The 27,845-nt window shown below is 38.7% G+C and overlaps 2 protein-coding genes across 9 annotated transcripts in view; one reads left to right on the forward strand and one right to left on the reverse strand.

The window, feature by feature from the left end:
• Positions 1–16,119, forward strand: part of RHBDD1 (rhomboid domain containing 1) — a 28,125-nt gene extending 12,006 nt beyond the window's left edge. For 4 of the 6 annotated variants that reach the window (XM_042041806.1, XM_042041807.1, XM_042041808.1 and 1 more), the window contains 3 exons: positions 1,121–1,171; positions 5,646–5,768; positions 14,570–16,119. In XM_042041806.1, the coding sequence (XP_041897740.1) occupies positions 1,121–1,171; positions 5,646–5,768; positions 14,570–14,685 (290 nt within the window). In that variant the 3' untranslated portion in view covers positions 14,686–16,119. The remainder of the gene's footprint in view (positions 1–1,120; positions 1,172–5,645; positions 5,769–14,569) is intronic. The other 2 variants (XM_042041810.1, XM_042041809.1) reach the window with 2 other exon arrangements.
• An 8,045-nt stretch (positions 16,120–24,164) lies between these two features.
• Positions 24,165–27,845, reverse strand: part of COL4A4 (collagen type IV alpha 4 chain) — a 66,593-nt gene continuing 62,912 nt past the window's right edge. For all 3 annotated transcript variants that reach the window (XM_042041801.1, XM_042041800.1, XM_042041802.1), the window contains 2 exons: positions 25,886–26,172; positions 24,165–25,298 (listed from right to left, as the gene is read on the reverse strand). In XM_042041801.1, the coding sequence (XP_041897735.1) occupies positions 25,035–25,298; positions 25,886–26,172 (551 nt within the window). In that variant the 3' untranslated portion in view covers positions 24,165–25,034. The remainder of the gene's footprint in view (positions 25,299–25,885; positions 26,173–27,845) is intronic.

Consider the following 27,845-nt stretch of genomic DNA (forward strand, 5'->3'; position numbering starts at 1 on the left):
TAGACATCTTTAGTCTTAAAAATTGTTTTAAATACAGCCCTGCAAACTTTTAAATGAGCACTCCCATAAATACCAGTGTTTTAATTGGAAGTCTAAGCCCTGGCACAAGAGCTGTGCTGGGGTTGGTTGGCAGAATATTTGGCTTTTTATGACTGACTACTTGATAGATTGAGTACTTTATTCATGATTGTTCCATCAAATTGAGCACAGATACGGTGTTTGTATAGTGGGGAATTATTTGTTCAAATGTGTGTGCTCTCTCTGGAGGTTTGATCACAGTTTGGATATAGTCTGTAAGTCATGTATGTTCAGCAGTTGGAAGGGATAAAAGGACACCAAAGCATCAGATTTCCTGCCTTGCTGGAGGGAACAGACGTCAGGTGTCCCATTAGTTAAAGGTTAACCTTGCCTGATTCTGTGCCATGGGGGAACTACCTGATGACTATAGAACAGGTGAGCATCAGCTCAGCTGCCCGGGCAGCTTCAGCATCCTCCAGCCTTGGACTTGGCAAGATACAGCCCTGACTGGGTAGCCTCCTCTGATCTTCTCACTAGCCCTGCTCTGATTCGGAGTTGGACTGGGGACCTTCTGAGGTCCCTTCCAAACTGACTTTCTCTGGGAGTCAGTGATGAACCCCACAGTACTGTTAGGGAAACCTGCCCTGCTGCTGTGCAGGTTGCTGTGTGATGGAGAGCTGCAGGAAGCTGTGTTCAGTACACGGGTCATTCTTTTTCTCCTATGTAGCATAGCAAGAATAATGCAGTGTTGCTCCAGTCCTCAGTTTTCTGTGCATTAAACATTATTACTAATGGACACTCTCAGTGCAGAAATTTTTCATTATGTGTCCTGGGGAGAATGTTACAGGTTGGGTTTTTTTCTAGTCTACATAGATATGTTGCTTGAACATGGGACACTACTATAAAATCTGGAACAACATACAAGCTTGCAATAGTATATTCTCACACTGATGCCAAAACAATCCACAGGTACCTGTGACTGATTTCCTGCTTGTATCTTATGAAACAGGCTCTTAAAGAAAGGGTACTTTAAATTTGAATTTTGTATTCTGTAAAGAAAATATGGTTATTCTAACAGTATATGCATTATTCGTTTATTTAGCTGGCATTTCTTTCTTCACTGAGCCTGACAGGCCAAGGGACTATTACTCAGGTAAGTGCTCTCACCCACTTAACCAAAAACTTATTCCAGCTTTAAAAACAGTTTTTGCTAATGATTAGAAAACCTATAGGAGAGCTGTATAAATGGAAATATATATCGTATGCAAAATATTCTGCACATGTATACTTGCTTAGCTTATATTACTTCTCTGGGCATGTCTCTCCTCTTCAGGCAAGTGTGTGGATGGATTTTGTACAAGAGGCTTAAGCCTCGAATTAAGGTCATGACTTCCTAAAATGCTACCTCAGGGAAATACCATCCCTTTTGCACAAGGTGTAGCAGTGGGAAAACTGTGTCTACTGTTTTGGACATGGGTAAATCTGCCCTCATCTGGCAGATTTATCTGTTCCATTCTAGGGTGGATTTTCCCTTCTGACAAGGATCTTCTTCCTTTGAACACTCTTTGTAAATGAAGTAATTTACGTGCAAAAAGCCCCTCCTCACCAGACTGAATTTAGGCCATCTTCAGTTTATAGATGGATAGTTGGAGTACTGGCACACTGAGCGGAGCATATTTGATTCACTTCTCCTGCAGAACACTGAGTCATTGCATGTGGAGTGTACAGAAATAATAGGTGGAGTCCTTGTCCGTGAGGGCCAGGAGAGGCTGGGAGAAGGGCTCTGTGTGTTGTATCTGTGCTAAGGGATGCATATCCTGGCATCTCTTACCTCCTGCTGTGATTTATGCTCTTTCCTAGGCATCTGCTGGAAGAACAGGATAAATACATAGTGATAACTCTCTCAAATATCTGCCAGTGTGAAGTGGCTTGTGGCTTAAAGATGTTCTCAGCAGAAAGTTTTATGGGGGAATTTTGTCTTTAATAGCCTGTGGTAGGTCCTTCTTCCATCAATTTGTCAAAAACTCTTTGAATCGACAGGAACATTTTTAACACCTACATTGTCGCAAAAGACTCACAGTTTGTTTCCTGGTTTAGAATCTGCCATTTTTTGGTTTGGTTTGAACCTGCTAACTGCTAATTTCATTTGATACACATTAATTCTTCTTTGGAGAGGGAGGCTAAACCTTCATTCTTTGGGTACTTCCTTTCTTAGTGGTTTTTTAGGCTTCAGTCCTATACTCAGAATGGTCATCTTTTCCCTCAATTTGGAAAGTTGGAGTCTGTCCGGTTGCTTAGAAAAATTTTTTTTCACACATTTGATCATTCTTACTGTTCTCTGATGTTTAGTCATGCAGGATTTTTTATTTTGTGTAGTCTTTTGTAATTGAGATGTGCTTACCTTGAGCCAAGTTTATAGCTGCTTTTATTCTCCCTGATGGATTTTGTCTTCCATGATCTATCTCCAATTATATTATTACATTTAATAATTCCCACAAGCAGGCCCTTGAATATTTTTGAAACATCTGTTTTGTAATTCCGAAACAAAAGATCTTAGCCTGCTTTCCTCAACAACAGCAATGGGGATTGTTCCAACTTTAAAAGTATATTTACCCAGGATTTTCATTACTCTAATTTACTCTCAAGTCAAAAAACATTTGATTTAAGGGCCAGTAAAGAAATAAAACAGAATTACTTCTGCGAAGTGAAATGAGAGGTGAACACAGCATGGGCAGCAAGCACAAGTTACCTGTTCCCATGGCTGGCAATCTCAGCCCAGTTAAAGGTGTTCACCCAGCTACAGGTGCTGCCCAGCCCAGCTGCTCACAGATAGTGAACCTTCCTTCAGTATCCCAGAGTAGCAGGGTGGATGGGAACGCAAAAGATTTATATTGGAAAAAGTACTTCAATAGCAAATGAAGATAAGAATTTGTACTTGACATTTAAACTCTGTAATCTGTTACAGCCACTGTACAAACACCAGCTGCTGAGAGCTTGGATGGGTGTACAAGACCACCCTTGTGAAGGAGGAGCAGATAGATTCTGAATAACCATTCTGTTTGCTTTTCCAGCTCTTTTTGAGTTGGGAAAATGGAAGAGATTTCATGTAGTAGATCTGCCATGATGGGGAGGGGGAAAAAAAAGCTTTAGTGTGCTGACAAGTAAGTCTGGGGTTTTTTTGCATGTTTTCAGCAGTCCCCAAAAGCTGTTACTTTGAGTTCTTTTGGACAAAAGAGAGATGGAGAGAGTTAACCTGAATTATCCTGTCTTCCAAGTTTGCCTTTAGATATAACCATTTAATTTTTTCTTTCTACTAAATTCATTTGTCTAAAATGACTTACAACTGCAGTTAAGAAAATATATATTTGTTATGTTCATTCCCTGTGCATATACTTTGTCTTTCATCGTATTTGCAGAAGTCTTAATGGAAGATTTAACCTTTTGCTTGACGTATGATGTATGGAATAAATTTGGCCATCTGTGAATTAAGAAAACTCGATCTAGTGTCATAGGCTAATGATGCATATCTTGATTAGTTTTTCACTCTCTGGCATTGCTGTGTTATTACTATGTGCCTCTAAATACCAATTTAAATAGAAAAATAAATGTTTATTTCAGAACAGATTTCCTGAAACAGTACAAGGAAATAGCTTTAGAAGAAAAAAGGTTTTAAGTGTAATTTTAACATATTTAGTATTTAGTAGCTGAATTAGGTTTTCTCTAAGTACAGTTCATGAATAAAGTATTAAGACATTTATTTTGATTAATAGGAACACCTTGAACATGTCAATGTTACCAAACTGTCTTGTTTTAAAAGATTACAGCACTTACAATTTGCTGGCAGTGTGAAACATAAAACATAGAAAAAACTACAACAATAGAACAAACCTAAAATACAGCATCCTTTTGCTTTCATCAGATAATTTCATTACTTTAGTACCAGGATTTTACACTCTTCATGCATGCAGTTTTGAAGCCTCCAGAAAATAAATTTATAGCTGAGAAAATTTTCATTCAGATTAACAAAAAGCAGAGGAGAGTGACAGGAGTATGTGAAGATTGCATCAGAAGTGTATAGACGAAACAGCTGCATGGTGTCCCTCAGTAAGATTTCACTGCAGGTGTATGCAAAATCTCCTAATCTCAGTTGTATGTTCCAAGACAAAAAAAAATTGGAAACAGACAGAATGTGTGTGTATAATGTATACATGTATACATACATCTATGTGCACATACATGTGTATATAAAATTAATGTGGGGATATTTGCAAATACAGAGGAATATATATAATTCTGTGTGGAATTTTGTGCAGTTACTCTGTTCAGTTTTTCCTGCTTTTCATGTATAACTTTCAAGACAGAGTATTGCTGGTTTTATTTGTCTAAAGGTTCTAGAGCTCAGAATATTTTTATTCAGCACAATCATTTTTAAAAAGAAATTATTTATTTGTCCTCACTTTGTCATCTGTATTTGTTATTAACCACAGAAACTCCACAAGTTTCACCTGGAATTGATAGAAACAATGAGAGAAAACAAGACTATCATTGAAGTTAATAATCTGAAAAAAAAGGAAGTGGCCTGCTGTACTTATTTCATGCAAAAATATTTTTCTTTCCTAAAAACTTTCCTAATTTTGAAAAACCTTTGTGTAATTTTCTGTCCGTTGGAAGAAACTGGCAACCTTGCTGTACTTTGGTTCTTCAAAATCCCTTCTTCAGCTGTGTGGAAATTAAAATATCACAAAAGCTTTGTATTTTGAAAATACAAAAATGGAATAGAAAAATGAGGCTTTTCTCCATAGTTTCCCTCAGTTGAAAGGGGGACTTTTTTCCATAATTTTTCTCAGCTTAAGTTTTCTGTGCTCAGGCAAGATCAGATTGTTAACAAGAAGAGAGTCTTGCTCAATTATCTAGCCAAGTAATTTTTTTCCCTTTTGAATCCCGTGTGTTTGGGTGGATAATGGCTTGTGCTTGTTTTTGGCCAACTTTGCAAATGGCCAGAAGTGGTTGGTTGCCAGCAGTGCAGCAGCAGTGAGTGTGGCACTGGCGAGATCTGTGCTGTGGTGGCTTTTTGCAGGGCAGATTTAGCTGTGCGATTGCACAACATGAGTTGTATACAGCACTGAAAGAATTTGCAGGAATCTTTCCCCATGACTTCTCTAGATCCAAAGGTGACTGAAATTTATGATGACATTGGTTTATGGGCACTGGGGGAAAGGGAAAGAGACGTGGGAAGAAAAAGCCTGAACCATACCTGTTTTCTAGTGATACCAGTAAAGTGTCCAAGTATTGACAACTAAATGTTAAAAGGAGATGATGAAAACTGTCCTTCAATTTCTGTGTGAAACTTCTTAATAATAGCAATTCTGTGACACTTAGTATAACAATTGTAAGAAATTGAGATGCTTGATCCATCTTTTTTCTGCTGTTCTTTTCTCTCCTGTTGCCATGCTGTAGCTTTGTAAATTAGAAGTTAATTCATGGCATATATTGTATAAATAATTGAACCCTAATAAATTTTTTCTTTCCCAAATTAATTTGTGGAAGAAAGATAAGAAGAAGATAATATCTGATTTCACACTTCCTGAGTAGCAGTAATTTATTTTATTTTTTGATTCATTTTACAGAGTATTATGGCTATTATCCAGATTATCAATACAGAGCTCCAAGGAGCTACTTTGATTATACAGGTGGGCTTACTGAAGAAGAACAGCTTGAAAGAGCCGTGCTAAACAGTCTTAATGAAAGAGGTAGGAATTTTGCTGCATTTTTATCTCTTAAGTTGTGATTCATACTGAAAGGGACTCAGGAGGGAAAACAAAATGTATTCCTCATGACTTATTTTTGGACATATCTTGTAATTTTGGGAAGGAATGGGTATAAAAGGAGCTTTACTGTAAGGGATACTGACTGTTTTACTGTCTCTTTAAGATGATATTTTGCATAATTTTTAACATTGCGTTTGAGAAAGAAATCCTTCAAAGCTTTTAATATTAAGCAGTTTGAGATGTTACTTGCAAGAATGAGCCATGTGTGGAGTTGTTTTTGAAACTACCAAGAGAACAGAACACAAATAACAATGATAAGATTATGATAATATAAGTAGACAGTATGCACTTTAAAAGCCTTTATGTATCAATGTGACTCACCTGCAACTTTCATTTGTAGCCTTAAATAATCTCCAACACTCCAGGCAAGTATGTATTTTTTGTCTGCTTGTTTTTGAACAAAGGTAAGTTTTGTGCTGTAAGAGAGTATGTGTTTTTTTGGAGAATGTCCTTACATGAAACGCAAGAATGAATTGCAATAGTACGACACTAGAGACTACTGTGGCAAACCAAGTTTCACTTTTAACTTCCCTGCCAACAGCAGCATTTCTTAACACTCTGGTAGTGCCTGGTGTCAGTGCTTGTTACAGTTTTTAAGCCTCACAGGCAAGTGAAGCAGGAAGAGGTATCATTGTATATTGTTTTCAGTATAATTTGGTGTGATCAATTATATAAAGATCTTTATTTTGCGCCTCTTTCTCCTACCTGCTGGAGCACTTTGGTTTGGACAAGCAAGATTTAAGAGTTGAGCTCTCAAAATACTTCCTTAAACAAGCTGTGTAAAGGTTCTGTTTGCCTGTAGGCAGATGTCCTACTTAACAAAGAACGTGATATAGAGCATGTCATTGATCACACCTGTTTTAGGGACACAAAGGATGAGATGAAATTTAGTGTGCTAATGGGCAATTAGGATATTCTTCACTGTCAGTTGGTTTGAAAAATAATTAGCTTGAATGAGCACTATCCTTTGAACACAATACAATTTCCCTAAAGCATGAGCATTCAGAGGTTCTTGCAATTACATGGATGATGAAACAGGTACTTAACATGACAAAAAAATACATAAAGTAATTTGAAATAGGTTGTAATAGCAGGTACCACAATCAATTTAGGGGTCTCATATTAATTTTTTTTTCCCCCAACTATGACATTTAAACCATCTCAGTTGCTCTGTAACTTGGACAACAGAGTATTCCAATAATTTCAATTGATCATGAATATTTTTTCATCCTTAGTTGGACAAGTACATTTATTATGGCTTTTAGACCACAAAATGTGCCATTATGGATTTAGAATGTTGATCCATTCTTATAATTGGCTGTGATTGTATCCTGCTAAGATAGTAAAAGAACCAATGACATAATACAGAATTTCCTGGTATCAGCTGTTGTCCACAACTGAAAACTAATTTGTATTAAGACATGCATTGAATTTAAGCTCAGTAGATACTGTTCTCTAAACTCATACATGGGTTATCTAAACCCACCGTAAAGATACAGCATTTCTATTTCTTCCACATTCAGGCATTCCTGAACTGCAGATCTGTTTTTATGCAGTATCCTGGAAATTTCTATTATAATAATAATTAGAGTCTAGTGCAAGAAAAGAAACTGCTAGGCTTGTTTAAGGTCTATGGAGGCATCAATCTTAAGACTATCAACTATTTTAGTGATTTAGGTCTATTTGCTGAAAGGAACTAACTGCTACTTGTAGTTTTTCCATTCCCAGTTGTAGTTATGTTGTTGCCTCAAACAAGAAACCATTTAAACAACATTAATTGGTTTTCTCTCCAGAGTTTGTTGGTTTAGTTTGATTAGGGTTTTTTTTTTTAATTTTTATTGTTATTCTCGTAATTTTATATTGGTTTCAAATTGCAATAATTCTTCCTTTAAGAAAATAATTTTGATTTTAAAAAGTCATGGCCTTTGATATTTAAACTCCTTTTACTATGAAGTTCAAATATATGGCTGACATTTTTGTTTAATACTGGCATTACCAGCCACCCTTAATGTAACCCCAGTATAACCAAGTCTCTGATCTATTGTTTGCTTGCTGTTCTGCTCAGAAGAAATATCTTGATTAGTGTGGGATGTGGGTTTGGATTTTTGTTGTGGGTGTTGGGGTTTTTGGTGATTTGAGCTTCTCAGTGTCTGACTTTCAATGTTAATAATGTTAAGAATCCTTTGCAAGCTCGTGTTTTTGCACAAAAGACTAAGCTTTGTACCCATGAAGCTGATAATCTTTATCGTTTGTGATTATAGCGAAATACCTACAAGTACCAGATATAGATGTTCCTCTTAAATTTTATCATGAACTGTCTATGCATTTCTTTGCTTTTCATTTAAAACTAAACAAATAAATACCTTTCCACTCAAAAGCTTCTAGATGGCCAGGTACGGGCCAGTTAGAGTCATTTGGAACAGTTAGGAAATACCTGAGCATCTGGCTTACCTGTTCTCTGGAAGGGTTCCCATTTCTGTTTTCTGCTACTGGGACAGGACTTTTTATTGTAGTCTTTGAAATGCGCCCAGTCCATGGAAGATTGTAATATAAGAATGGAACTTATGTGATGAAACTGGAGAAATGCTGAATATTTTTTTCTGATCGGTGTTTATCTGTTCTTTCTGCAATTATAGAAATGCCAGTCACTGCACTTGAATGTGGTGGTTTTCTGCAGAAATACCTTAGAACAGATTGTGTGCTCAAATATGCAGTGCATTTTATCAGATTAAAATAAATTTCATAAAGTCATATCCTAGGACTTAGGCTTTGAGAATTAGATGCAACTTTTGTGATGGGTTTCCTTTTGTTTGTTTTTTTTTGAAATTCAGACCTATGGTACCCAACACACCTCATGTTCTAAATACCTTTCTAAAATGGCAACTGCTCTATGATCCTGATCACCAACACTTTCTTAAGCAAATTTCTGGGAAAATAAATCAATGAATTTTTATTTCCACATGGAAAGTTTTGGTACCAATGTAAGAAGCAGACCACTTGCAGCAAGAAGTGTAGTCAGAATTATTTTACAAATATTTAATGGATTTTCTTCCATCTGTCTCTTCATAAAGACAGTGGTTGATGTGGGATAAGAGGTTTGCTGAAAATTAGAACCAAAAACCTCCCAATTCTCTTTACAATGGTGATCAAAGTTCACCAAAAAGGTAAGATGCACCACTGAGCCTTTCACCATGGGTTTCTCTTTCAAACCAGTACCACAACCAGTTAGCACCTCTGAAATACTGTGGGGTAAAGACCAGTTCTGTAAAGCAGGTATTTTTGGAAATACTGCCTAAGTTGGCTTCCTTTGCTCTTTAGGCCACAAGTTGACAGTGACATAGTTCGTGACATAGGTTCTTGCTATTGCTACAACAGATTTAGAGATACAAATTTATTCAGATTTTCATGATGAAATGTATACAGAATGCTGAGTATTTTTTTCTGGGAGTTCCTAACTATGCAAATACACTTGTAGGTACTGCCAGTTCTTTTGGATGGTTTCCTTCTTGCAAATGTTTCAACTGCTGAAGACAAAACAGGAGGAAAACAATAAAAATAGTTAAATCTTGGATGTAGCCAGAGATGGTTTGTGTACATACACACATTACACCTATTTTAAAGGCATGGTTTGCATATGGATGTAGAGACCTCTTGGTGTTTTGATCCAAGACTCAGTGATACAAATGGGAGTCTTTTCTCTGACCTCAGTGGTCTCTGGAAATATTTTTTTTCCCCTCAGTGACTTGAACTTGTTCATAAAGGAGCAAAAGTTGTTGGTTTGGCAGGGTCGCCTTGCTGGAGAGCAGCACTTCTGCTTCCCAGCTGTGGGCATCATTAGAAGGAGTTATGTGTGGGCTGCACAAAAGCATCCCTTACCCTTGGAGAAAGTGGGAGCTGCTGGGGAGTGGCTCCAGTGTGCCTTTGTATCTTCATCTGTCCATCTGGGTTTCTCAGGCTTGGCATTGGGAAAGGGATATTGTTCAGAATTCCTTTGTTGCTGTGGGTCTTTGTGAGGCAAGCAGAAATGCAGTAACGGGAAAACAAAGTGGTTTTTTATATACTAAGATTCTTGCAAATGTTGACAAACTTAGTCTGGAAATGTTTTTACTGATAAATGAAGGTCAGTGAATATTCCTAATTTTAGATTTCAGTAATTTACTATTTTAACTTTGGTTTATCACTGGATTAATTATACAGATTATATATATAGCTTACATTTTTTTCATTGGGACCATTTTAAAAATGATGTTCTGAACTTTTTTTTTTATGTCTGACTGAATGAATCAGTCCTTTTCTAAGGAAAAGGATACCTTACCATTTGCAGCTCAACAAAATATTTCTACTACATTATGATAAACGTACAGCCCACCTGTAATTCTTCTTTTAACTGAAGTTATTAATGGCTTTCTTACTACTCAGGAGAGGAATAGCTGTCAGTCTTAGCCTAGGGGCTGGTTAAGTAGGATGTTTATATAGGATGTTTTGAGTTGGATAGTAAATTCCTTTCAATACTTGAGAAAGAAAGACATAATTAATTTAATGTATCAACCATTTTCAGTTAATAATGAGTTTAGCTTTGTTTTAGGTGAATTAACATCTAGAGAATTATTAAATGTTTGGGAAGTGCAGTGAGATTATTTTATGCCATCTCTCCTCTAGGTATTTCAGTATCCAGCTAAATGGTAGCTGGAGGTAGCTGTAAAACTAATTCCCTTAATTCTTTGCAGAAGAGCATCGAGTCCAGCAGTGGTCTCTATCCTCTTACTTCTGCTTTGTAGCATTGATTATTTGTAGCAAATAGATGATCTGAGTGTGCAGTAAGGTTTTGGTTTATGAGGCAGTGATTGACAGTTTCTAAAAATGTTACCAATGTGCTTTTAACAATTTATTTTACTTCAAAAAGAGTTTATTTTGGTGTTACTGATACAGCAAAGATGAGACTTTGAGGCATGATTAAAATAAATACAAAAATCCTCAAGTACGAAGGGATTAAAGATAAGTCTTTAGCCATCTCCTCTCCTAACCAAATTACCAGACTTTTGGGAGGGAATGGTTTTGTGTATTTCTCAATTTTACCATCTCCTTTAAAAAACAAGAGAGAGAGGGAAACTGTTCAAGATTGTTCTGGCTTGCTCTTGTAACAGTCCAGCTGTATCTGGATTCATTGTATGTTACTTTCCTTCTTAATTCAGTACCCTCAGCTACTTTCCTGCTAATTTGATTTTTCATTTGTCAGCTGTTCCAAAGCACAGCACAGAAACGGTAGTTACTTCCATTTCTCTTCTTCACCAGTTTGTTATGTTCAAGTCTGTAGATGAGGCATATTGGCATGAGCACCAGGAAGAATAGTTGGCTTCATAGCATAACAACATTCTTTTCATACATTGACAGAAACTCAAAGGGCTGTGTTAGAAACAATAGCAAAGGCTAATGAATGTGGTATACTTGGAGCTGAGTAGGAAAAAATGGGGCAGTGATAAGTACTAAAAGCCAAATCTCTCAGACTGTATAGCATGTCTGCATTTTTCAGAGGGAAGGACAGGAAAGAATAAAAGCAGTTTTGCCATTTTATATTTTCTATTCAATTGTAGTTTCTGTCTGACTTCAAGTGAAACTCAAAACAGTGAGAAGGTTGCTGTGTCTTGTGTGTCTCAGCTCTTTCTGGAAGCCTCCTAGTTTTTCTAAAGTATGAAAGGAGGAAAAATATCTTCACTGCCTTTCCTTAGGATTTTCTGTACAACTCAGTAAATCATAGGAGAGTTTGATTAAACCTAGACTTGACTGCTGATTGGCTGGAAGAGATGAAATGAGTAGACCAGCACTGGGCTTTTGACTCTGGTTTCTTGCTGCCCTCCAGTTTGCTGCTTCTAATTCCAAATGCATCTAAAAATACCTGGTTGGAATGGCTGTCCAGGGAGGCTGTGGAGCCACCATCCTTGGAGGTGTTCAAGAAAAGACTGGATGTGGCACTCAGTGCCAGGGTCTGCTTGACAAGGTGGTGTTGGGTCATAGGTTGGACTTGATGATCTCAAAGGTCTTTTCCAACCTCGTTGATTATGTGGGGGAAAAAAATATTTGGGTGTTTACAAACTAAGAGAACTCCCATTTTCTCAAACAGAACACTTGAAACCTTGGTATTTTTGCATTAAAAAGCGAGGCAAGTTTGGTGTGCAGTGTAGCACACTGTATGAGATCTGTAGCACACCCAAGTGTGGGTTAGTGAACTTTAATTATATTCTGTTGTTATAACATAGTTGGCAGGGCTGTGCTATTTATGGAAGGGAGAATTTGTATAAAACTGGTATAAATTAAAACCAAGCAAGTATTGGAAGTTGTTACAACATTTGATCAAATATCCAGATCAGAACTCTCTGTTACGGTTACCTGTATGGTACTTGCTGGGTTCAAAAGAGATTACTGCTTTCTTTGATTATCTTCTACAGTAAAGCCTCTACAAAAGTAAGAGTTTTTTTGGAAATGAGAAGTGTGTGTTCTTTGTATGGGTATTTAAGTGTTTGTATAGTTTGGTTTTTGTATGGATACCGCATTCACTAGTGCCAGGACAGATGGTGATACTGAAAATGGTAAGCTATTCAACCGAAATGTTCTAGATTCTTCTTTAACACAACTATGCTGGCATGAAAAAGAAATACAGGCATACTGCTTCGTAATAGCTCTGCTATTTATTTGCTACACTGCTCTTATCTGGCAGCATCAGACCTAACTGTATGTTTCTACTAGTGAGATTTTCACAGTTTGGTAGCTTGATATATTCTTTACAGAAACTGTCTTGCACATCCTATTATCTAACCTAAAAATAAGGTCATAACTTCAGAGAAGTGGAAAAATGAAGTGAGAGTGTTTGGTGTAACACTTCTGTGGCATTGCATTAGTACAGATTTAGTTACATCTGTTGCAGTTACAGTGATTTTCTTGGTTTGGTCCAAAGTGCTTTAGTTGTGAACTTTAGTAACAAAAGAAACTCCTCCACAGAGTGACAGGATGGGGTCTCAGTCTTCTGTATTCACAGAACATGGTTCTAGTTCACATAAAATTAATTGTAAAATATACAATGGAAGAGCTATTGTTTTGTTCTAAGTTTGTTGTAATATCCTTTGGGTTTGTCTATCATCTGGTGTTGTTGCAGTTTTCCATATCCTTAAAATACAATCTTAGACTCCCTTAGTCTCTAATTTTTTTTTTGCTGATGTGTTGAAAAGCCTGTGTTTATTTCTTGCACAGACGTCAGGTGGTGTTTCAGTAGTAGCAGTGGCCTAATTACCATTTCTGAACACTGTGGCTTATAAATATTTTGATAAGATAAAGGTGTTATTTCATTAATATTTCTGCTGTAATTAAGAGAAAAAAGGTGTCGGGAACTATTTTAGGTAAGGGGATAATTTAAATATCTACATGCAGATACAAATACATGCATTTAAAACATCCAGACTTTGCTGTTCATATTGTTTGATGTAAAATAAGATCTCTTCTTGAACATAAAGCTTTTCAAAATACATTGTCTAGCCTTTTATTTTTGAGTCAACATATAAAGGAGCATTTTTCATTTTTTTTATGACACCTCATTCTGTTCCTAATGATTATTAAAGCACATGTATATTTGAAGTGGTGAGCATGTTTTATGGGGACTCTGCAAGGACTTGTCTTTACTGTGTAAATAGATTCCATTTTCTTAAATAAAAATTAATCTGGGATTCTATAAAGAAAAATAAATGTTTTCATGAGAAACCTTGGTATTTAATTGACAATTTCACTACTGAATAGAATTTTTTTTAAAAATGCAAGTAGTTTAATTATGATGATTTAAAAATAAATTATTAAACTACAGCATTACAATGCAGTTTTGACCCTGTGTGGGGCAGGTGAAAGTTTAAGAAATGCTGAATGTTACAAAGTCTTTATTACCAATTGTTTTATTATCTTTAAAGCTAATTTGCTTATCCTTAACACTGTAGTTCTGCTCAGAAGGCAGACTGTGATTTTTGCCCCTCAGCTGAGCTGGTGTGTGTAACCAAGCCTTGCATTGTTTCTTTGCTGGATGACTCGATGTGAATTCTGGAGAGCTCCTGGAGTAGCCTGTCCTGGCTCCTCTTGGGGTGCCAGGGCACAGAACTGTGGGGCTTGGTGTGCTCTTGCTGCTCAGATTATTTTGCTTACAGTTTGTATGGTTGGGCTGCCATTTGTCCTTCCCTTGTGAAACTGCTGCCAGATGGGGGTGGGAGTTGTGTGTGCATCTGCTGTGGGTCTGCACATGTTGGACTCAGTGCTAAAAGCAAACACAAAAGCTGCTTTTGCCAGAAGCAACTGCTGAGGACACTGAAATAGTTTTAACATTCTGGAGTTTACTGTGTAAAGTAGGGATTGTGAAAAATGTGAATGCTTGTTAATACTTGTTATTATTAATGGGTTAATACTTGTTAGATACTCTTTTGGTTGTGGTTTGTTGTTCGGTTTAGTTTTGTTGTTGGGTTGTTTTTTTTGGGTGGTGGTAGCTTTATTGTTTGGAGGGGTTTTCTGGTTTTGGTTTTTCTTTTTATTTGACTAAGAGCAGTTTCTGGAAGTTGTAATTGCCCTGAAACCATCATAATTGAAAACATTCAATTCCCTGTCGTCTTTCTGTTGTGATGCTTTGGCTTACAGGATATATGTGCATTTTTCTCCTATTACAGAACAAAATAACAGTTGTTTTTCATTGTGTCTTGTAGATTTTGGTGGAGGAACACACAATAATGAGCGGCGACCTTATGGGTTTTGGTTCCCACCTGAGCACTCAGAAGAGGACATAAGAAGGCAAAGGCTTCGTAGGTTTGACAGACGATGAAGTTGGCAGGTGGCGATGTAGATTGTGAAGTGCAATTCAGACTTACCAAATATTTACAGATTCATTTGTGTTCTGTAATTTACAGAATAATTTATAATCATTCTTCCATTATTTTTACTACTTTTTGCAGAACTGCAGAAGATTTTGTGAGTTCAGTCTCAAAGTTGGAACTTGAATACGAAATACGAGATAAGAATCAAAATATGATCTTTGGCTGTCTCCATCTTAATGCACCTTAAATGGAAGAAGACTGATGGTTTTACCAAACTGTCTTTTTTTCCTTAAATTATTTTGTATAGCTTTAAGAATTCCTTGGCTTCTTGACTGCTGATGTTCTCAGACAACAGGTTTTCTTCATCCATTGCAGCAGAAATGTTGCATTTTCTATGTAACTTTAAAACTATGCAATTGTTCTTTACAAACCTTTCTCAGTTGTCTATGATGACCAGCTCGTTTTTTGGGATTGCCATGTGAAATATACTTGAAAAGTTTGCTTTGATGACAGTGGCTGGGTCATGTGAGTCTAGGCTTAAGCTTTTGAGCAGTCTTCCAAACTGTGTGACAAATAGTTGCAGCTATCCTTCCCCTGCTGTCCCTACCAAAGAATTATTTAATACAAACGTCAGTGTTGCAGTCATCCTCACACCATATTATCCAGAGCTCGGATGTGATAAAACTGGGTTGTAGCTACTTATGATTTCCTAAAGCCTTCTTAATATTTATGTTTTAAATCAAAAACTGCTGCCCTTTAAAGAGCTGAAATAATTTGTGGGGAGTTTTGTGTAAAGGTAGCTGGCTGTGCCATACCAAGTATATATTTATTTAGTAATACACTTTTTTAAAGCATCTATTTCCCTTTCTAAGAAGGTTTGGAAATTTTATTTTGTATATGCTGTTCATGCCGCTTTAAATATTCCACTATTTCTTAAGATTTATCTTGTTTGAAGACCAGTATCAGATCTGACAGTGTGTAGACTTGTGGAGATCATGCCTAAATACAGGCTACCTTGAATTCTTCATTTTCTAGAATTCCCTTACCCAACCAGAAGAGTTGAGAGGAGACCTGAGAGCTCAGTTGTCCCTCTGGGCACACCCTCCACACAAGGCTGTCCTGCCTGCGGCACTGCTGCCTGTTAATGTTAACTAATGAACCTCAAGGGGTTTGGTTCCAGTATTGCCCTGAAAAATATCACTGCTTGTCCAGGCATTTTATCCTCAGAATGAAAGAATTTGGCGATGTTCCTCTAAAACTTGTAGTCTTGGAGAAGTATGATTGCAGAAGAATTATTTGGTTACTGTCTTTCGACAGAGACCTGTTGGAATCTCCACCAACCTGTGATTTATGAAGTCTACTTTTCTATGAGGTTATCTTTTGAATATAAGAAACAGTGCTGTATTTTTCATATAGAAAAATATCCTGAAAGGAAATTTTTTACTTTTAAATTTTTTAAAATTTTTTAAAAATTTTTTTAAAATTTTACTTTAAATTTTTTACTATTAAATAAATAGTATCTCCCTTTTTCTGTTTGTAGCTAATGTATGCAGGGGAAGCTCTTGTTTGCTGGGAAAAGCACAATATCAGGATGCATATTTTGGGCTCGGGGTTTTGGGACCCAGCTGACAAAACTGCAGTGGACTTCAGGTACAGACAGAATGCTGATTTCTGGTGTGTTCTTGGGCTTGGTTGGTTTTGTATATATGCAATAGCCTTAGAATAAAACAGCAGACACTTCTATAGAAGGCCAACTTTTTTATGTTCACTGAAAATAAGTCTCAAGAACCTGCATATTTTTCTCAGCAGGTAATAATTGGATGTAAATGAGAAGGATGTAGCATTGGTTTCTCAGAAATCCTTTAATGCTCTGGTCAAAAGTTGCAGTGTAACATACTGTGTGTGTTAAGCTCTGATATTTTACTTATTTAAAAGCACAGGGTGAGCTGCTAGTCAGGTGAAAAAAAGACGCTTAATGAAAATCAAAAACCTGATTACAATTCTATAAGCACTTGGTCTTGTAAAGTGAGCTTAGAAATACATGCCATTAAATATTCACAAAAATTGTCAGTACTAAGAAAATTTCAGTTGTTTTGCCCTTTTTTTGTATACAGAATTGAAATAAATATTTTTTTAACATTTAAAGCTGTTTGGTTTTAATTGTAGTAATTAATAAGGTGTATATTTTAAATGACAGAGCTTCTGCCATGTTGTTAGAAATGAAGACTTGTAATACCAAGGGGGCAGATTGATTGTATTGGGACTAACTTTGTTTCTTTTTAATTTAGAGGAGGTTTTGGAGTTGAGTGTTGAAAATTCTGGTGCTTAGAGTATTTGGAAGGTTTATTAACACCTGCTTTGTTGCAGGTGGTTTGGACTGGAGGGCCTTTAAAGGTCCCTTCAAACCCAAACTGTTCTGTGAATCCTTAGCAGGATCTTTGCCATTGAAGCCCCCATCAGTGTAGGTGTCAGAGCACTGCTGAGGCAGATGTGCTGGATGAATCCCCAGTGTGCTCTGTTGTGCTTGGTCTCTTCAAGGAGAAAAATTAAGGGCAGTTACCCAGGTGGGTGTGGGACCTTGCTTATTCTCCGGCCCTGGTCGCTGCCTGACTCCCTTAAGTAGGGGCTCTTTAAGAAAACCTAGCTTTGTATAAAATATTTCAGCATCTGCACTTCGGTTCCTTTGTTGTAGGAGCTGTGGTTTCTTGAGAGTTTTTTGTATGTCCTCTAAACTCTGTGATCAGGTACCATGTAAGAAATTCCACTCCCTAATTAATCCTAATCAGCAGACTTGTTAATGGACACATTCTTGAAATTTAATGGTTGAATGACCTAACATATTACTGTTAATAAATAAGGGTTTTTCATGGCCCAGAATTAAGACGTGATGAAAGAACTGTGTTTAGCTTTTAAAATTCTTTTCCCTCTTCCATCTTTAAGGACAGGCAAATTCTGTGGTTTTGTGTCTGCATGCTGTTTTCCCTGGTGGCACCACTTCTCCTAAGGGGAAAAAATGCCCCTTAAAATACCACAAAAACAGTATTTGTACAGATATAGATGGTGTAGTAGGAGATAGTGAAGGGACTGGCCACTTCAGGGTAGTTTGGCCATTTTTTTTATCCTGCAGGACTAAAGTAACTTTCTCTAGCCATCCCTTGCTCTGTTTAATTATGATACTCCTGGGTGCCAAGTGTATGTATGCTGTTGATACAATAATAGAGAAATGCTGAACCTTTGAAGCTTCTGCCTGTCTCCAGGGCTGCACTCCAGAGGTGTGAATGTGGAGATGGCACAGCACGGCGGCGTGACACCAGGAATGGATGGCTTGGGAGAGTCTGGGTCCAGCTGCCCTTCCTTCTGTTGAGAGGGGATGGGAATGGGCGTTGCAGTTCATTTTCCCCTCTGATTCCATGGCTGGGGAATTGTACCCATTTTGGTTCAGCACTGAGTGACTTGAGTGTGGATCATGCTTCCACACAACAGCTGGTGAGCAGATCCTCGTGTTTGTGCTGTGGCTTCTGGAGTGTGCAGACATGAAGGACAGAAGCACTGTATGGGTTTATTATGAGCTTCTCATTGTTCCCTATATAAAAAAAATTGGTTATTTCTTATTTGTTACCAGAGTTCAGAAGGCAAGAAAATATTAACACTTCTGAGCTTTCAGTCATAGGAGCTGTTTCTAAAGGAGTGTCAAGCTTTCTAAAAAGTCTTACAATAAATACTGATATCCATTTCTCTTTCAGGAGCTGGGAAAACTGGAGAAAGGCAGTTTTTCATACTCATCTAATATGGTTTGGGCATTTTTGTTTATATGATGTGCTGAGATTGGCAATGTAACTGGGTTAGTAAAAGAGCAGATTGAGGATACATATGCAGCATTCTTCTGCTGCACGAGAACAGTGGTAAGCCCAGCTCTCTTGTCTATTTACAAGCAGAAATTGGCCTAACTTGCAGCAAAAGGAGTGCAAGCAAAAGATTTCTAAACATGTGGATAGTGAACTTCCCTAATAAGCTAGAGATATTCCAGAATTTCCTTATTCTGTCTCTTTGGAGCAGGTTAAACAAGCACCCCTTCAGGGCTGTTGGGCAGGTCAGCAGTAAATGTGCTTGCCTTGGTGCAGAATGTTAGATTAGGTCTTTGGTCCTTCACCAAACGATTCTTTGCAGGGATCATTTAAGAGAGATTGGTGTACAACCACTTCTGTGAGTCGGTGTTTTCCTTCCTTACCCATGTAACAAGTGAAAGAATGGCCCTAAATCCATACAATATTAGTGAGTATGGAATGAACTTTTTGCTGACTTTTAAAAATTATAAACTATTTATGTATTAAGTTCTGCAGCTGAGAAGGCTGTTGTGACATCATTTATGCAGAGATACAACCTGTCTGTGGCCAAAAGTTCTGTAACATCTGGTACTATTTATTGCATCTAGTTCACTTTTTCACATGGATCTTAAATGTTTAGGCACAATAGAATTAAAACCTTCTAAAATACTAATTCGCTTTGTAGTTTTTAAAATCCAGCATGCAGAGTCTAACAGACTGCAGATATAACTGCCTCAGAGTAACCATTTTTAACTTTTTCACTTCACATCAATTTAATTGATTTCTGCCTATGAGGAAGATTGAACTCCACTTTAGTGAAAGCACCCCTTGGGAGTGGTGTTTGTCATCAGTGCATGGAAGACTAAATTCAGGAAAAGATCTTGTTTTCCTTGTACTGAAACTTTGTTTTGCCAAGCTGAACCTGATGTCAGTTTGGGACTTGAGTGCTTCATTCCAAGTCTTGCTGTAAACCAACCAGGAGTACCGCACAGGGACACTACAGAGAGTCTGTCTGTAGGGGTGGTACCTTACTGCGGGTCCTCCTTTAGGACTTGGTTAGGCTTTTGTCTCTCATGTTCAGCATTTCTACTTCAGTGAATCTGAGGAAAACATTTAAATATGTGGAATTTCAAACCTCACGAAGCTCAAGCCTGTCTTCTTTTGTGAAGCCGTGGGGCAGTGTGTGGTCAAGGACGAGGTGAGCTGTGCTGTGAGGTGCGTGAGCTGCCTTACATGGAGGAACTGTGTTTGTTGAACACGTTCGGTGATAAATATGGAGTTGTTTTTACTTTGTACTTATAAAATATCACCTCTAATTGAACTTCCACTACCTTCTGGAACATCTGGATGAAGTGACTAGGAAAGGGGAAAGCTGTTAAATATGAATATGGAGCAGCATCTGTTGGAGTGCTGGTGGGGATTTTTCCTCCACCTGGCTAGTTTTCCAGATGGTTCAGGTGGGCAGAATTTCAGCAACTGTTTCTGTTGTTTGGTCAGTTTAAAATGCTGATTTCTGAAATCAGATCTAGTAACGAAATAGATCCCCAATTTGATGAAGCAATTGCTTCACCTGCTGGAAAGTTCTTAGCAGAGCTGTCAGAATTTTTTTTATTGTTTTGAAGACTAATGGGCTCCGTTCTTGCCTGACTGGTGCTTCTCACAGCTGGCTTTGGAGAGATCCTTTTTCTTGCAAGTAACTGTTCCCCGTTACAGATCCTTCCTGTGGTCTCGAATGGATGTTTTCTATCTTGCTCAGACAGTTCTAATGCAAGTCAAGCCTTAGAACAGAAATCCTTATCTGTGCAGCATTTGTCTGTATATGGCCACTGAGTGGAGTTACAAGTTACTTAAGGATTGCTTGTAAGCCCTGGAAAGGCCGGGAGTCAGTCTGGGACATCAGTCTGAAGTGGCCATGTGGAATAACAGAAACAAATTCGCAGATGGCTGTGGTTTATGTTCTGAATTTGGATGTGGTGCAAGTCAGAGCATTGCTGAGGGCTGCTGGTGTGGCCCCACACACTGTGCTGGCAACACTCCCTGTGTACTGGCTCTGTGTGCCCGGAGCAGGTGTGATGCAGAGCACATTCAGTCTGCTCAAGAGTGTACTTTAAAGCTTTAGGGGGATCCTTTTCAAAAAAGTGAGCTGCCTGGGTTAATGGATAAAAGGTTTGCTTAATTTGCCTTAAATACAGAAAAAAAATTATGGACTATAAGAATTCTGGGTTTTGACTGTGTTGATACTACTTTTGTTTTCCTCTGGTGCTTATGAACCAGCCAAAGCAGGAAAGAGGTTTTTGGTTAAGAGTTTACTCAGGAAGTATCCCTGGACCAGTTTTGCTTAAACTTCTTGCACATAATAATGTGATTTGGGAATGACCCATGCCCGTGCAGGTATTCCCACAAACAGGCTGCAGCCCCCAGAGGAACAATGTCAGAGCACAGGGAAAGAGTGAGAAGGAAGGTGCAGCACAGAGAAGCTACTTTGTACCTGGAACACGAGCCCCCAGCAGCTTCTGGCTACCTCCTGCCTCCCTGAAGGGACTGACTGGCACTTGCTGTGGTAACAAGGGAGCAGAGCAGGGCCTGGAGTGACTTGACCCTTGGAAACTTGGAGGCAAGGTATGTTAAGGTTTGTCAACTTTTTCCCCAAAATAATAAATTAAATTCCCTGAGCTGAGTCTGTTTAGCCCCCAACAGTACTTGGTAAGTGATTTCCCCCCATCTATATTCTGACCAGTGAGTTTCTTGCTCTTTTCCTCATGTTTTCTCTCCTGTCCTGCTGTGGGGTGAAGCAGCTGGACAGATGTGTGGCTGCCAGCCAGGGCCAGCTCTCCACAGGAGCTCGACAGCTCCCAGGCAGGGGATGTTGCTGAGGTGGCAGCACATGACAAGCAGGGGCCTGGGGCAGCAAAACCTGGCCATGGCCCCTGCCCTGCTTCTGTAGGAGGCTGTGTCAGCTCACAGGCCCCAGCCAAGCACCACCTCTGTCTGGAGCTGAAGCATCTTTGGTGTATTCTCATTCTGGTACCTGTTCTTTGCATGTGGATTGTGGACTCCAAATCCAGAAGCTCTGCTGTACACAGATGAATTTGAAGTACTGTTTTAAAATACCATTTTTACAGTACAGCACCATTATGATAAAATGAGTGATACCTGTTGTAAGTTTTGCTTTAGTCTCTCCCTTTTGGCATGCTCTGTATAAACCAAAAGATGACATTCAAGAGATGTTTTCAGTATAGGGCTTGTGCATCTCCTTCCTTGAAATGAAAAATACCAAATGAAGCAAAAATGGCCACATTCCCTGTGAGCAGATTACAGTTCAGGCCATGCAGTGTTTTTCTTCCACTTGTTATCCTCTAGAAATCCTGATGCACACAGATGTGAGGGACAAGAATTTGCCACCTGCCTTGAGGATTTGCCCCGAGTTAGAGCCAGGACCGTCCCTGTGCCCTGGCCATGGTTTGCCAGGGGGATGGGCAAGCAAATCCCTTCACTGGAAATCACTGGTTCTGAATTTAATTCCAAGGCAGTTCAACTCAAATGGTTCCAATTCCTGTGACATCCAAGTGTAGCCAGCATCATTTTCTGTGTTGCTGTTAATATCCTGCATGCTGTTGAGGATAAAATTCACTTCTTCACCAGGCCTACACAAGATTCAAACTCTAGAATGCCATAGTAAGGGGAATTTGGACTTCAAGGACTAGCACAAGGCCATTGCTTTTAGGAGTATTTTTACTTTAACAGTTTCAGCTATGCCTTTTCACACAATTTCATAAATAGCTTCCCTATGAATAATTTAGCAGTTATTTTTTTACTTATAGTCACTGGACAAATAATTGCAGAGTTAAAGCATCTGCTGCTTTATGCTTTGATCTGTTTTACTTGCTGTGTAATATTAAGCAATTTATCTGCAATTTCATTTTAAATTAGTACAATATTTCTGACAAATGCCTTATGGAGTTAGCTGAGCATGGAACAGGAATTTACACATTTAGGAAATCTGACCTGTCTGTAGTAGCTTGAAAATGCAAGTCCTTTATATGTTCTTACAGACCATAGGAAAAGGGAACTGGCACAGGTGCAAAAAGTCTGCATCAAAATAATACAGAAATATGACTGATTTGTGTGATGTTTTTAAACAAAAGAGCAACGTGGTAGAATGCTGTGAAATGGCCTATTTAAATTATTGGTGAGGTGTTTTGTTGATGTTTTTAAGATTTTCTGTATATTTGTTCAAGTTAAGTGAACCCATTTTATTCCCTTATCTTCAGGCTTGTCTTTATGACCAAATTTGCAGTAACATAGTATATAAGGTTTTATTGTTTACCTCAGTGCAATTCATACCAAAAGCCCCACTTTGCTTTTCAGCAAAGCCACAGCCCCTCTCCAGTGTTTCTCACCTGAAAAGAGACTGCAAATGAGTGATGGGAGAGCTGGTGAGCACTGTCAGGTAAGGCTCACAAATGAGACCTCAGAGCGGAATCACCTAAATCCACTCAGGAAATGGGGCCATCACCTGAGCCATTGGTGTTTGTTCCTGTGACTGTGAACAGCAGCTTCAGCTCCCAGCCCCGTGGGGCTTTAGCTGAGACCTTTTTGGAAACCCAGTTTGCACGCCTTGGAGAACAGGTGACCTAAGCACTGGTGCTCCTCTCCACCTGCTGCTTTCTTCCCACAGGAAGCTCCTGAGCTGCTCAGCACCTCGCAGAGTCGAGACTTTGGGGTTTATGTCAGACTGGAGAGCTGCTCTCCCCTGCTCTTGGGATGCTGCCTGAATCAGGAGGGGATGGAACTCCTGCATACAGGTCAATGGAAGGGATTCGCCCCTCCTCAGCAGTGTGGTGTCAGATCTGACATGTGCAGCCAGGATCACCCAGGAGTGACCAGAGGTGTGCCCCGTCCCAGCAGGCACTAGGACCAGAGGGAAATGTTCCCTGACACAGGTGAGAATGGCACATGCCCCAGGAGGGCTCCTGACCCTTGCTCAGGTGAAAGGGCAGAGTCAGTTGACCACCATGTCAGCACAGCACATCAGAGGTCTGGCTGGTTGTGTCAGGAGGAAGTTGCACAGTCAGATGTATTTACACTCGACTGGACTTATCCTCTGTCTGTTTTATTTTCCTCTGGCTGAGACTGGAATGTCTGTCTTTCCTGCTCTTTGAGTTTGTGTATCCAGCTTTTAAATTGGCTGATCAGCCTGTTGTACTCGTGATGGCTTCAGAGGGAGTTTGCTTTGAATTAGGACCCTTGGATGAGGATGGCAGTTTCCTTGAAAATCCTTTTGCTGGGGGCACCTCAGTGAACACAAATTGAAATGAAAAGTGCTGGAACCAGCATTCGTTTCCATTCTAGTAAAATGTAGCTTATTTAACTGGTAAAAGGAGCATTTGTGGCCCTTCTGCACATGACGGACTCTCCATTTGCAGTCTGTGTTTTCAGATGTTTCCCCATGATATAAAACCATTAAATAGTTCTGGTTTTACAGCTGAATGAAGGAGGTACAAATGGGTTTTCACTTTTTCAAAAGGCGATTAGTGCTTTAGGATATGAACATTTTTACAATCAGTGCTTTAAAAAATAAAAAGCATCTTCTGAGCTATCATTCCATAAGGATCTTAATGGTGATGGTTCTTTTTTTGGTGGTGTATTTACAAACAAAGAAGCAAAATATGAACACAATTTATTGTCCTAACACTTCTTATATTCATCACTCAGATAAGTTCACCTGCTTTATCACCATATCACTGTTTCTTTTCAATTAATGTTAGAAATTGCTTTTTTCTTCAGCAACTTGGACTAGAGTTTAATAATTTAATGTAACTGCTCTTAGAAATTAATTGTAAATATAAATACAGGTTTTTAAGGATTTTTTAATCTCATCTTATTTTATTTTCTTACATAATCTGCTATTAAATGGATTTGCAGCTTTTTGTTGCTTATGAAAGCCCAATTAACAGTTCTTTCACAGTCTGGTTCAGTACTGCAGTGGTAAAAGGCTTTGATCTTCATTGTTTTTATTAGTAGATTATTTTTTAACAATTACATTTTTCCCTTCCCTCAGAAACAGCAAGTGCAAAGTTTCTTTAGCTTGGGAAATTCAGCTACAGGGCTTTGATATTTGTATGTTTGCACATTTCTATTGATATAGATAAATATTTATAATACGCCATATAAATGCACATATTCTTCCTGCTGTAAATGCCATTTTTAACAGGAAGTCCATTCTCTTGCACAACAGGTATGGTGTCCTTCGTATTCCCAGCCTGACTCAATCCTCCAAGCTCGCCTTGCTCCCTGTACATTACAGCAGTGGACTCCAATGTGACAGAGATTTTACTGCCTGCAGATGTGTATACATGGGTGGATGAGGCTCAACAGATCCCTCATCTTTCAGTCTCATATATCCATTCCAGCAAAGAACAGTGCTGCACACTTCCACATGTATTCAAACATGAGCTGCTTTTTAAACCTTTAGCATGTTGCTCATCCTCACTCAAGCCTCTCTCTCTAGCTGCCTGTTTTTGGTTTGCTTCTTAGCCATGCTTCAGGCATACCTGGCATCTACTGATTTTTTTCCTCTGCTCTTGTCCTTCTTTAAGAGTCCCTGATAGGGGCGCTGGTGCAAACTGCAGCTCAGGCATCACAGTGGTCAACCAGAAACTGTATTCATTAGCAAAGAACTGACACGTTCCCCGCTGGCCCTGGCACTCGATGAATGGTGCTGATCTGAAGTCTTCCAGGCAGCTTCCAGGTGACATAAGGGACTGTCCACCACCCTGGTCACCAGAGCCAGTGTGCTGGAAGGAACAAAGAGAGAACTTGGTAACTGTGCAGCAAAAATAGGTAAATTATGTTCATCTGTCTTTTTTTCTACTTGCTTTTAACTGTGCTGGTTTTTGCAATCTTAAATTGGAGTAAGATTCTTTTGCTGGAGAAAATCTTAATTTGTTCTGTAATAAATTAATCTCAAAGTCTAGAGCCAGCTCATTTATTTTTCCGGTATTTATCAAACTGAAGAAAGGAGTAGTCTGGGTTGATTCTGAACGATGCCATTATCCAAACTGCTGCAAATGTAACTTGAGGATGGCATTGAAAAGACCTGGAGTTCTAATTCTGAAAATTATGTCTTTGTACATGAAAATCCAGCAAAACCTTTGTAATTTTAGGAAACGTGTATCTTAAGGCTCTGAGTACAGTATATGTAGCTACAGCCAGATTCTGCAATTTGGAACTAACCCTTGTCTTGTTTCTTGTGAATTTTCCTCTTTAATGTTTGCTAGACATTGGATAATTTACTTTTCAGAGCTAAAAATCCTTGAACCTTTAGAATACCAAAGCTGGATGAAAGAAATGTATCTATATAATCATGCACCCACTTTCTTACCATCAAAAAAGAGTATCCTATCCAAAGGCTCCTCCAGTTCAGTGGGCAGGGAGGAATTGACTGGTCCTGGCTGTGAAGTGCCACTGCCTGTGCTGGGGCCTCGCAGACAGCACATCTGCTGATGTATGGCTGGATCTCCTCCTCAGACAGCGGTGCCATGGGCAGGGGAGCAGCACTGGACAGCCAGTAGGACTTGTCATTGCGGCTGGCGTAGTAACACACTTGGTTGATGTTGCAGTAAGCAAATGGCATGGTACTGAACACAGGGAGGCAGGATCCAGCCAGACCTGGCAATAACAACAAGCGATGCAAATTACTCCACTTTCTAGGTAAGTTGAAAATAGTATTCTGGCCAGTGTTGCTGTAAAACTATGTGTCTTAGCAGGATTTAGATAATTCACAGATGTTAAACCTCCCAAGCCCTTTAGCAAAATGGCTCCATGAAAAACAGAGACCTTTTACCAGTAAGTATCTTCCTTCCTAAACATGATGTAGTTTGTCACCATGGGAAACAGTTATGATAACAAATTTCTTAGCTGTGCCAACACTGAAAAATAAATTAGGCAAGAGGTGGCGGCTGGTTTAAAAGGAGATCAGCTATTTACAAACTCACTAGGAGCAGTGAGAAACCAAATGACAATGCTGATAAATAGAAAAATTTTTGTGAAGTATGACAAGCCGTTGCTAGCAGTGCATTAAGCTGAAATCTCAGCAGCTGTTCTACTACCTTCCAGAAAGGTTTCGCAGACTCCCAAAGTGAAAAAAAAAGGATTGAGGGATTTTGCAGAGCCAATCCTGCAAAATTCTCATCAGGCAGACATCAGTGGGAACCAAGAAGTGACCAGTGCATATTTCTGAGGTGAACTTCTTCCGGAACTGAATTTAGAACAGTTCCATGATGGCCTATTTAGTAAGCAATAATCACTGCACAAAGTTCTGCCTTGAACTTGGTGTGCAAAGTGTTATTTCTGTGATGCCCCCAACCCCAAACACCTTCATTAAAGATGCGACATTTCTATGTAGAAGCCACTTTTGTTTATCACTGTTAATATTCCATTCCAGTACTAATGAAGGATGTGGAGCAGCCTGAGTAGGGAAAATGCCTGCAAAATCACACAGGAGACAAGGACTCTGTTCTCTTTGAATCTTACTTTTACTGCTGTTATGAGGCATTCTGTTAGCAGCTGGCTCTCCTGGGGAATGCCAAACACACAGTAGTGAAAACATTCTAAAACATCACTGCTATTCTAAAAATAGCTCTTTTTATTGCTCTTTTAAACACTTCTTTTTTGTTCAGCTTATTAGGTCCTTGATCTTTCCTCCTCAGAGACTTCTCTGCCTCTTGTATAACAAGTCAACAAGAATTTAGGAAACTTTCTGTGCAAATTACCACCAATCAGTTCCTCAAGCTGCAAGGCAGGCAGCTTATCAGACATCTAATTTTAGTCAGAATTGTAGAAGACAGATAAGAAATGACCCAAGGCACCAAAAGGAGCTCTCTCTGGGATAAATTTGGCTTTGGCTTTTCCAAAAAACATTAGCTTCTGACTCCTAAAAGCACATGTACACATGATGGCATAATTTACTTGTAAAGCTTACTTACACTGCCCAAATGTACCTACCCAACTTAACCAGCTCTTTTTCCCAAGCTGTGTCTATAGTAAAAAAGGAGCAGATCCTCCAGGAAGTTATTTCAGTGGCCAAATGAGATTTCTGACCTAGGAAAATTTCTCCAGTGACTTCAAAGACAGCCTAAAATGAGCTGAGATAAATGAAAGAAACCACTCATCTCTCCAACTTCAAGTCAAAATTAGTTAGAGATTGAAATATTTTTTCATTCGATTGCATAGCAGCAGAAAGCCATTTTAAATGGTGACAAATAGGGCAGCATAACCAAGTTCATTATCATCAGTGTAAATTAGTTTTGAGTCTGTAGAAAATAAGTAACTGGTAACTGATG

This window comes from Corvus kubaryi, unplaced genomic scaffold, assembly GCF_017639235.1.
Source record: "Corvus kubaryi isolate FWS band 111438036 unplaced genomic scaffold, C.kubaryi_AGA036_p1.0 37397, whole genome shotgun sequence".
Classification (NCBI taxonomy): domain Eukaryota; kingdom Metazoa; phylum Chordata; class Aves; order Passeriformes; family Corvidae; genus Corvus; species Corvus kubaryi.